Source organism: Astyanax mexicanus, chromosome 17 (genome assembly GCF_023375975.1).
Source record: "Astyanax mexicanus isolate ESR-SI-001 chromosome 17, AstMex3_surface, whole genome shotgun sequence".
NCBI lineage: Eukaryota > Metazoa > Chordata > Actinopteri > Characiformes > Acestrorhamphidae > Astyanax > Astyanax mexicanus.
This window is the reverse complement of record NC_064424.1, coordinates 16,877,604-16,889,758: the sequence shown is the minus strand read 5'-3', so window position 1 is coordinate 16,889,758 and position 12,155 is coordinate 16,877,604. Positions and strand designations below refer to the sequence as shown.

Here is a 12,155-nt window from a genome sequence, read left to right as displayed (position 1 = left end):
TTGCAGGCCCCTTCTTGTAGGATGGGGACGAGGCCGTCCGGTCGAGCTACGCTGTGTCGAGAGAGAGAGAGAGAGAGAGAGAGAGAGAGAGAGAGAGAGAGAGAGAGAGAGAGAGAGAGAGAGAGAGAGAGAGAGAAAGAGAGAGAAAGAGAGAGAAAGAGAGAGAGAGATGCTCCTCCAAGGCCCCCGAGTCGAGCTGCACTCAAGACTCGCGCTTCATTAAAATTTCATCCACAGCGCTTGGCCAAGGTCTATTTATGAAAATGCGCTTTCCGCTTCATGGCAAAACACACACAAAGTCGGAAAGAAGCGCGAGGGGAGAAAATGAAAGCTAAAGGCAAAATTATATATATATATATATATATATATATATATATATATATATATATATATATATATATATATATATATATATATATATAACAATACCCGCCTATTTACTTATAAAGACATAACACACGCTTATTTATTTTGTAAGGTGACCATTCAGATGCAACCCTCAATAACGTTTACACAAGCAAGAAATTATTTAAATTAAACCATACATGGGAGTCGCATCTTATATAATGTAGATTTGCTATCTCTCTCTCTCTCTCTCTCTCTCTCTCTCTCTCTCTCTCTCTCTCTCTCTCTCTCCTCCCTCTTTCTCTCTGTCTCTGAGTAATCGGAGGTCTGTGCTGAGTGCTAGTTTAGCCAGTTTAATGGATGCTCGGCATATGTCGTCCATTATGATCTGAGCTGCTCCTCTCTTCACACAAGGCAGTTCTTGTTCTTATCACTGAACTTATCTGTTTCACTGTTCAGACTTTCTCACCCTCACTCTGCTATCTGCCTCCACACATTGCTGTATGTTGGGTTTAATGTGTTTATTTGGTTATTTATTTGTGTTTTACTGTGTGATTGTTTTTCTCAGAGGAGTGTTTGCAGAGCAGTGGAAGGATCTGCGTGCTGCTGATCGAGTGTGTGATTTGCGTAACAGCTGTCTTGTTCAGAGCCAACAGGAAAACACAAAGGAGGCAGCAGGTCCTCCATGTGTGAATTATTGAAGTGAAACAATTAAAGCGCGGCTGTGCTGGGACTGAGTATGTGTGTGTTAGTGTGACTGTGTGCTATTGGCACTGTATATGTGTTACTGGGAGTATGTGTAAGTAACTGGGACTGTGTGGTTTTTACTCGGACTAAGACTATGTTTCTTCATTCTTTCTTCTTCTAGAGTAACGTCAATCTCCAGCTTTTTAGTTTCCCAAGAGTTCGTTCATTTATTATTATATAATTTCCCGCGACATTAAATACATCAATTTAATATAATATAATATAATATAATATAATATAATATAATATAATATAATATAATATAATATAATATAATATAATATAATAATTCAATGTCCACGCTGGTGCCAGGTTGAGTTCTACTCGCTGGTCAGAGTGGACTGGGGAGGATATCCTCATTCAGCTCATGCCAAACCTAGCTAAGAGTTAGATAAATAAAATATAAAAAGCGTTTAAAGATAAGTCGCACACAGCATAGTTTTAGTAATTACAGTACCATATAATATCATAGTCATAATTTATAATAATAATAAAAATAATAATAATAAATATATAATAATAATAATAATAATAATAATAATAATAATAATAATAATAATAATAATAATAATAAATCGTTAGAAATTTAAATATGTCAAAGACTTAACAGTGTAAGATGGGGTGTAAGCTAATAAATGTAAATAATACTACTAATACTATTATTAAAATTAATAACAATAATATTTTGATATTAACATAACATACAGTATAACATTAAGCTAATAATAATAATAATAATAATAATAATAATAATAATAATAATAATAATAATAATAATAATATTAATAATAATAACAATAATAACAATAATAATAATACTTGTTGTTATTAGTATAATTGTCAGAGCGGCTATTATTGTTATGGTAGGTGTTTTTACGATCAGTGTTGTAATTGAAGCTGTGTGTGTGAGTGGTTGTGGAAAGAGACCTCCAGTTTGTTGTAGAACATCATTCAGTGAAAGGATATCATCTTCTTAACAAACACACACAAAATCAATACTATCATAACCGTTCATATTTATTATTCATTAATAACCGATTTTACAGACTGAAACCACCTGCTGAACACCCGCGCGCTTCGGACACTCTCCCTCTGAAACAGAGTCACTACGTGAAACACAGCCGCTATGAGTCGCACAGCTAGTTCAACCTTTACTCACCATTCTTGGTAATTAATTTTATTTAGATTGGTTCGTTTAATGTCATTTATTTCTTTTTTTTTTGGTGCCGTGTTTTTGTGGACTGTGTTCATTTAGAGCCGAGTATTAAAAATAAAGCAGCAGAAATAAAGTGAGGATCGCGCGCGTGTAGTAGCTGATAAAACCTGAATGTATCTGTTTCTCGTTTCACTGCGATCTCTAATCCTTTAAGGTATGAGTTTGCACAATCATAATTCTTTGAATTATTATTTGAATTTACATTCATTATTATTACTTTTCTTTTTATTGCTGTTACTTTGGCGAATAGTAACAGAAACAACACCGATAATATCATATTAATAAGAAGTAGTATAAGACAAAATATAATAACAATAAGAAATAAAGAAAAAAAACTAAAACAAAATTAGCAACAATAAAACAACATCAGGAACTAAAAAATTAAACAATAATAATAACAATAATAATAATAATAATAATAATAATAATAATAATAATAATAATAATAATAATAATATTTTTTTTATTCCCCTCACTCATTTAGAAACAAATATTACATATTTATAGAGAGAGAAAATACAAATATAAATAGATTTAGATCTTAATTTTGAACTTAACCAACATTGGAATTTCAATAAAAATTACCTGAAACTAAAAAAATTAAATAAGATTATTAATTAAAATTAAATTAAATAAAAAAAGGTTTAATTTTGTACAAAAAAAAACAGGATTAGAATTACCAATGAAAGTAGAAGAAACACTCTTTTTCAGGCAATGAGGTAAAACGTGCATGGTTTATTTGAATTTCTGTCGCTTACACAGACACATTTAAGCACACGTTCACAAATGAAAAATACGCGGATATTCAAATAAATTAATGTCAAATAAATAAATAAGGAACAAAAATCATTACAAATATAAATAAGTCAAAGACTGGTATCTCAACAGTTATCTACAAAGTGCAATGAACATCTGAGAATGCGGTGTAAGCTAATCAATGTTCCCGTCAACAGGCCCAGCAATAATAATAATAATAATAATAATAATAATAATAATAATAATAATAATGTCAACAGATAGCAGTTTCAGTGAAGACATAGAGGGGCCTTTACATCGTTTTTAATCTAACCATTTGATTGTCAAAGCATCGTTGCAGTGATATTAGCTGAGATATGAGCACTTCTATCTAGGCTAATTCAACCAAAACCAGGTGTGAACAGAAAAAAATGCTTTAAATACTAGTCTGTTTTTACGCAAAATGATTTTTCCAAAATGATCATGAGAGTGCGTGTCCTAACGTGGGTCATGAGGTAGACACAGACTGGTAGCCTATTTTCGTGTGTGAGTGTTTGAGAGAGAGAGTGTGTGTGGGTGTGTGTGCGTTTCGGTACGTGTTCTCTCTTATTGCAATGCATTCAAACATGTTGGGGAGTTTTAAAAGCACACTGAACGCCCTAGTCAACCATGCAATGGGTTACAACAGTCCCTCTTTTTTGTCTCCTCTCACTCTCTCGCTCTTCTTCTTCTGTGTCACATTAAACAACATTAAAGACTCTTTTTTTGCTTTCTTTTTTCTTTGATCAAAAAAAGAGAAAATAAAAATGGGAAAAGACGACGACGCGCTCTTCACAGAGGTGCAGCGTATTCACAGGTATGTACACGAATGAATATAAAAGAGTTATTTAAGAGAATAATCGTTATTATTCTATTTCCCTTTTGTACAATAATTCATTGCCACTAGTTGGTGATTTTTCTCTCACGCCTGAGAGCATCAAGAGTCTTCTTATTGGTTTGTTTTGTTTCTCTTCTCAGGCTGAAGTTTGAGCTGTTTCCAGTCTTTGGGACACTCCAGCCATTCCCGCACCGCACACCAACCAGAACACCCGCCCACCCATCCTGAATAACAAAAGTAAAAAAATGACCACCCCTAGTGCGTTGCTGAGAATTTCATCCGTTTCTGCTTTTGCCTCTGATTGCAGAACCACACGCGCACCACGTTCTTTTTCAGGTCCAGTTTTTCTGCGATGGCAGCGATCTTCTCGGACGAGGGCCGCGGCTGTACGGCGAAGTAAGCCTCCAGAGAGCGTTTCTCGGGCGCCGCGATGGACGTACGCTTCCTCTTCTTGTCAGCACCGTTGAATATTTCGGGCTTGGTCATTTTCTCGCGCTGCGCGCGCTCCGCTTCCTCCAGCCAGGCCTCCAGGATGGGTTTGAGTGCCACCATGTTGTTGTGCGAAAGCGTGAGTGACTCGAAACGACAGATGGTGCTCTGGCTCAGGCAGCCTACGCCCGGGATTTTGAGGTTGGCCAGCGCTGCGCCCACGTCCGCTTGCGTCACTCCGAGCTTGATTCGCCGCTGCTTGAAGCGCTCGGCGAACGACTCGAGCTCGCGCGGGTCGGGCTCCGAGTCTGGAATGCCACCGCCGCCGCCTCCGCCGCCTGCTCCGCCGAGCGCGTGTGAACCCAAGCCATGCGGGTGCATGCTCATACTCTGCGGGTGGTGCGGCTGCATGTGGTTGATGGCCGCCGCCATGTGCGAGTGGCCTGTGCCAACGTCGGCGGTGGGCATTGCGCCCAAGGAGATGGCGGGCGTCAGGTGCTCTAGCAGGTCACCCTCCAGGCCCTGTGCGCCCTGGTGGTGTGGGTGATGGTGGTGGTGGTGATGGTGGTGCGTCGTGAGCATGGACGGGTGATGCAGGTGCGACGACGACGACGTGGGCGTGCATGTCATACTGGTCATGCTGGTCATTGTGTGATAGGTGGCGTCCGGCTTGAATGGGTGGCTTTTCTGCGCCACGATGTCCACGGCGGCTAGGGCTTCGGCCCTCTGGAGCAGCGTCTCGTCGAAGCCAGCAAAGATGTTGCCCTGCAACTGTGAGCGTGAGAGGGAGAGAGAACGGAAAAAATGTCAGCATGAGCGTGCGAGGCAGCGAGTATTTACACACATACATATACATACATGTAGGGTTTAACGGAGGTCTACTAGAAGTTCGGGCAGGTTTATATTACTTATACAGAAACGCAGAAACACAAAGAAAAAAATGGTAGTACGGTTTTTACTAATTTACAGCACAAATTGCGCAAAAAAACCTTCCAGTTAATCAAACAACAAAAAAAAAATAGAAAAAATTAGAACTGCACGCCAAACAGTATATTTAATTATTTTAGGTAATTATTAAATTAATGTAAGGTCGCATTTTCAAGCGCAGTAAAATTAAGCCTAAAATTAAACAGATTATCACCAATTGTAAAACATTCGAAAGCTGGAACTTACCGAGGGCGTGGACAGGCATGCTCGCCGAATAGCCTCCGAGCTCGAGTGGAGTGGTGTATACTTTGGCTCGTGCAGGATCGGATGCATACTAAAAGGCTGCTTGCTGTTCATGGACATCATGATTGCAGAAGTTAGAGAAGGTCGTTTTTCGTCGTCCTCAATTAACTCCGTTTTTGCTCCGTGTAATGTTTCGGAAATATGTCAAGAAGAGAAAGAAGACACATACGTAGATATATATGTATGCTGTGGCAAAAAGAGACAGGTGAAAATCCTGCCCGGGAGATGCTCTGCTCCAGTAAACGCGCGCGCCCTGGAGCGGACTGCTAACAGTCTGATACAGTAGGTATTTCACGCACGCACCTAAATAGAACGCTGTCCTTCTGAACCCGCCCTCTCCAACTTTTCTCCAGCGCCATTGGGGCAGCCGCTATCGGACACGCCCCCTCACGGGACTCCTCGCCCAGCGCTTTTAGTCACGTGCTTTCACTGGTGCTGAAAATTTGACAGATCGCAGAGTGGCCTGGAACTGCTCTAAGAAGCACTGTGGCAGGTACGCTCACCAAGCGGTTCAATTCCCTGTCCTTATTGAATTAACAACCAGTTCATTCTTTAACAAAGAGTGCCGAAGGGCTTATAGAACAGCTGGACTGATTGACCGCTGAAATTATTACTTGTTTGGACAACTGATACACTTTGTTTGTTGGAGTTGGGCGTTCCTGAATTTTACTGTAAAAAAGAAACGAAAAGTGAAAAACAGTTAAACTCCTTCCTTGTGATTCTGATTTAATTAATTGATTTAAAATGTGCATGATCTGATAGTTCCTTCTCTGTGTGGCAGGCTATATAGTTTTGTGCATGAATTAATTATTGCCCTTTTACTTTGTGGTATGCACCACAATATGGATTCCCAATTAGAGCATAAATAGCTCAAAATGGATAAGGAAACTCCAATGAAATATTTATCGTTGATATTTATGTCCAGACAAATGAAAAAATATCAATCAGCTACCTTATGAGATACCTTATCAGGATACATTGGGAACTAGGGAATTGCCTTTGGAATTTTCACAAACAATGGAAATAAATACAAATTTTGGGATTTACCAATGTCAGAATCCTTTTAGAACCCTTTTCAAAATATATGGTTTATTGCTAAATCGAAATTTACAAATCTATAGCCATGTCTTGTTATTGTTTTTCAAACCAGTTGCCAAAGAAGGCCTTAATCATATACAATATTAAATACACACCTATGTAAAAAAATAAAAAATAAAAAATACCGGGCAGGTCTTTTTTGTGACGCACACAAGCTGTCTCCCTTTGGCTTGTATTGAGCCCACACAGCCATCATTCTAATTGAAGCTGAAACCCCAGACACTGACAATAGAAGCCCACAATGGAAGAGGCAGTCTCGGCGAGTCTGACTCGGAAACCCGAGCAGCGAACACTGCCAGCGACATTGTCCCCTTGTGCCTGGCTCCCTGCTATAGTCTTGGCACCCGCTCATCAAATATATATCAGCGCCGCCACCTCTCCCCTGGCAACCACCACCACTGGGGACTCCAGCGGCTGAGTGATGGATACATAGAAAGATGTAGAAAATAGGGAGTAAGACAAAAGGTACAAAAAATATAATATACTCTCAAATACCAATGTATGTTCACTTCAGATGGACACAGTGCTCATCAATGTGATAACTGCCTGCACAGCCCTACCTGTGAACATACTGAGCCGTTCCATTATCTGTCTACTCTCCTCAACTCCTGTCATCTGGGCTTCCTCTGCCAGGCTGCCAGCATGGAGCTGTGCTCCCTTTCCTGATGAGTTTTCTGCAAACAAGCCTGGGGAAGTGCTTGATTATTGCTAATGGAACATTTTCCTCAATGAATATTAATGCTGGAATAGGGAATTGGTTGTATTGGCTGTTCCTCTTCTAGTTAATAGGCTGTGCAGCATAGACTGCTTGTAAATGTTATATCTGATACTGGAACAGCTCATATGGAAGGGGAAAAAAGTATCATAGACTAATGCTTAAACGTTGCTTATATCAGATCATTTATATCAAGACTTATAAAGAATAAGAAATGTAAAAAAAAGCTCTATTTAACTATAACATACAGCTCTGAAAAAAATTAGACTACTTAAAAATGATGAGTTTCTTTGATTTTACCAAATTGAAAACCTCTGGAATATAAACAAGAGGAAGATGGATGATCGCAAGCCATCAAACCAAGCTGAACTGCTTGAATTTTTGCACCAGGAGTGGCATAAAGTTATCCAAAAGCAGTGTGTAAGACTGGTGGAGGAGAACATGCCAAGACAAACTGTGATAAACTGTGATAAAAAAAAACAAAACGGGATTATTCCACCAAATATTGATTTCTGAACTCCTTAAACTTTATGAATATGAACTTGTTTTCTTTGTATTAATTGAGGTCTGAAAGCTCTGCACCTTTTTTGTTATTTCAGCCTTTTCTCATTTTCTGCGAATAAATGCTCTAAACGACAATATTTTTATTTGGAATTTGAGAGAAATGTTGACCATAGTTTATAGAATTAAACAACAATGTTAATTTTACTCAAACATATACCTATAAATAGCAAAATCAAAAAACTTATTTAGAAACTAAAGTGGTCTCTTAATTTTTTCCAGAGCTGTATTTTCATGAAGTTAAACAAATTGTCTTTTCATATTTCCATAGGCATTCTAATCAAAATTCATCCTGAAGGCCACAGTGAAGTATTAATTATTTTGGGAGGATTGTGCAAGCTTTTGTGTAAGAAACAAACTGTTGATATTATGTAAATATGCACATATGGGACAGCAGTATGTAAATTGGTCAGTAAGCATTACCTCAGGAGATGGCTTGGGAAGAACTTACCTGCAAACATTGTCAGTTTTAATTGTATAAGTGAGGTTGAAATGTCTCACATGCTCATGGCAAGGCCTGATATTATGCAAAGAATACAAGTTCATATTTATAAAGTTTTAAGAGTTCAGGAATCAGTATTTGGTGGAAAATTTTTAATTTTAATTTTTTAATTTTGTTGCTTGGTTTAATGGCTTGTGATCATTCATCCTCCTTTTGGTTTTCAATTTGGTAACATCAAAGAAATTCATAATTTTTAAGTGGTCTCTTATTTTAGTCCAGAGCCGTATAGACTAAAGATTGTTACTTAAAGACAAATTAACCATGCAAAAGAATGTCTACATTTAGATGTGTGTCACAGCTTAGTATTTTGCCTGCAAAGGGCTTTAGTAATTTTAATTTACAGCATATTTTTTACGTGCTATACAAGTTTTTCAAACATTGCCATAGAAGAACCACATTTGATTCCATAAAGAACCATAAAATAGATCAGTGTGAAACTGGCATTGTAAAATGCATGAAGAGCTTCTTCTTTAAAGGCTTTAAAGGTATAATCAGTGTGACATGAATACAGGAGCCTAAAAATGTCCAAAAACTGGATTGAGTTTTCTGCCGCAGATGCAAAGCTCATGCAGGTTGCCATATTGACACACAATGGCAAGCGATGACGAGTCTTACTCTGTAGCTGATCATTGAATATCTATACATTTCAATGTCCAAAATGCAGATAGCTAATACTCTATTGATGGTGGTAAATTACCCAGCTATGGTTAGAAACTGAAATATGGTTAGTAACTGAAGCTCAGTGATTACCTGTTCAACAGAAACCTGTTTAGCCAGCTCACTAGGTTCCATTGCTGCAGCACACTGTGTGCATACTGTTGTGTTCTGTACCTGGCAACCTAGTGTGTGGAAATGGGACCTGGGGAAATGGTGGCAACAACCAACAAAGATTTCTGGCTTAGACTGAAGCTCTGCTGAGGAGAGCTGTCAGTGCTTTTTCAGCATGCTTTTTTCGGACATGGTTAGGCTAGATTACCCAAAAGCTGCTTGGCACAGCAAATTCTTAGGTGATTCTTAGATGGCCGAGTGAGCATCACTCTCAGTACTCTCTTGCCATGGTAAGATGTTCTCAATGCTAGAAGGAAATGCTTAAAGGAAGCTTTTGGGAAACTGGGCCTTGGCTCTTATATGACATCAGTCAAAGTCTAAAAACTGAAAACTGTGTGGGTATTGTGTGGTCTTCTATTTCTGTCTGTGCTGAATCTGATTACTCCACTCAGATTGAGACAGCCAAGGCATGTTCTTTTTCTCCCATTAATTCTTTCTAATGGACAGCTTCACTATTACTAAGAAATGACCCATATTTACCCGACAAATATACAGTACAGTCTAAAAGTTTAGACACACCTTCTCATTCAATGGGTTTTCTTTATTTTCATGACCATTTACATTGTAGATTCTCACTGAAGGCATCAAAACTATGAATGAACAGGTGGAGTTTTACGTACTTAACAAAAAATGACCTGACCTCCACAGTCACCGGACCTGAACTCAATCCAGATGGTTTGGGGTGAGCTGGACCACAGAGTGAAGAAGGCAAATGGGCCAACAAGTGCTAAACACCTCTGGGAACTCCTCTCTTTCAAGACTGTTGGAAAACCATTTCAGGTGACCACCTCTTGAAGCTCATTGAGAGAATGATGCCAAGAGTGTGCAAAACAGTAATCAGAGCAAAGGGTGGCTATTTTGAAGAAACTAGAATGTAATTTTTTAAGCACATAACTCCACATGTGTTCATTCATAGTTTTGATGCCTTCAGTGAGAATCTACAATGTAAATAATCATGAAAATGAAGAAAACGCATTGAAAAAGAGAAGGTCTGTCGAAACTTTTGGCCTGTACTGTATGTCATGTACTTACAATATAATCTAATGCATATACAGCATACTATATATGATAACAGAGGTTGCACTCAAAAGTCTAATCCTCATCCCTTCCCTACATGAACATCTCCAGCTGTAATTTTTTAACTCCATGTCTGTTCATCATGTCCCAGGTGGCTCTCTTCTGTTTTTGATGTCCAGTACAGCTACAGATGCTTTCCCCCACTTTGAACCCATTTGTTCATCTTGTACTACTCTCAGATGGGCCTGTCCACTTTTACTGTACACTGACCATCCCATTATGGGCAAGGTGTGCTTTCCTGTGCCTTGGGGCAGCAGGAAAAGAGAGAAAGAGAGGGAGGGAAAAGAGAGAGAGAGAGAGAGAGAGAGAGAGAGAGAGAGAGAAAGGCAAGAGGAGGCAAGACGTCATCACAAGTGAATCTTTCTGGTACGTTAAGCAAATGGACAAACTCGGCGGTGAGCGGAAGAGGACACATGCCTCACTTTCCTCTCTTTCTTCTCTATGTCGCTATCAGTCTTGCTAGACTTCTCCTCCCCATTTCATGGCAATTGATAAAATATTGATAGCGTGTAAAATCTAACGTAGGTCCGCGACCGTTCTCCAAATCAGCGGGTTGGTACTGTGGGGCTGCTGAGGGGAAAGGGTGTCTAACTACACACTTTAATGTAATTGCCTTTAGGGTTCCTGGTAAATATTTTATCGACTGCCAACACAAATTAAAGATACAAAGCCAGAAAGGGGTGTATGTGTATGTGTGTGTATGTGTGTGTGTGTGTGTGTGTGCTGTTGGTTGTGGGGGTAGGGGGTAGACCCTTCCTCTCCTCCTCTTCAAGAGATATCCTCTTAAGTTGACCTGCTTGGTCCAACCATACAGGTAAGAAGAATAAAAAACATGCTGCCCTATCTATCACTGTTGTGTTATCTTCCATGGTGTTAGGGTCAGATCCAGGATTTTAGAAGAGTTTTAGTAGAGAGGAGGTGCAGGGGCAGGGCAGGTGCGCTCTCCAAGAGCTGTGTCTGGTAGAAATTCTTCAGTGTTTTGGCGCTGTTCACTCAGGCTGAAGAAGATCCTGACTTGAGTGAGTTGGAAGGAGCAGGGAGAAAACAAGGAGGGATGGTGGGAGGTTTTTGTAGCTAAATTAAAGTATTGGTACTGCATGAAAATATAACCTAATTAAAGGTGGAAGTAGAAAAAAAAGTGAATATCAGAATATAAAAGTGTGCAAATGCTTGAACACCTCTGTTCAGAAATACATGCTCAGTTGATTTTTGCATACTATGCAAAACATGCTCTTTGTAAGATTGAAAAAGGCTTATTTACCTAGTAATAATAGTGGACCCCTATACTGACCCGTCAACACATGGTTTTTCACCAATAGGAAAAAACCCAGGAGATTGCCAGTTCGAATCCTGTCCATGTACCTTGCCATCGGCTACCGGAGCCCTATGAGAGCACAATTGGCCTTGATCTCTTTCCTTACCAATCCTAGGGTGATGCCAAGGCAATCAGCACAAGGCATCTGTGAGCTGATGTATCGGAACTGAGTCGCTGTGCTTTTCTCAGAGTGCAAAGTCCTAATGAGTGGTTTGGGTAATTGGCCATGTAAATTGGAGAAATGGAAAATGAGATAAAAAGTCCTCCAGGTGGACTGTTGTTTCCAGTTGAGACTATGCTGTGTGTGGTTGTGTGTGTTGGTGAATGCTGAGGGTAAATGTTTTTGTGAAAATTTATAAATGTATAAAACAATTGATATTGTCCCTTTTGTTGCCCCCATGCAGTTCTGTAACATCTGGACCCTCGTAGGTGCTGCCGAACATCAGGACCACTCAAGTATTTTCCACCGCTGTGTTCTGC

At 39.3% G+C, this 12,155-nt stretch overlaps 1 protein-coding gene across 1 annotated transcript; it reads right to left on the bottom strand.

Annotated features, from left to right (window-relative positions):
* Positions 1-3,023: 3,023 nt before the first annotated feature.
* On the bottom strand, positions 3,024-5,866 carry pou4f4 (POU class 4 homeobox 4). Its single transcript, XM_007244447.4, has 2 exons — positions 5,523-5,866; positions 3,024-5,120 (listed from the first exon to the last, which is right to left on the bottom strand). Exons 1-2 carry the CDS (start codon positions 5,640-5,642, stop codon positions 4,176-4,178), a joined length of 1,065 nt encoding a protein of 354 aa, XP_007244509.2. The 5' UTR covers positions 5,643-5,866; the 3' UTR covers positions 3,024-4,175.
* Positions 5,867-12,155: the final 6,289 nt, after the last annotated feature.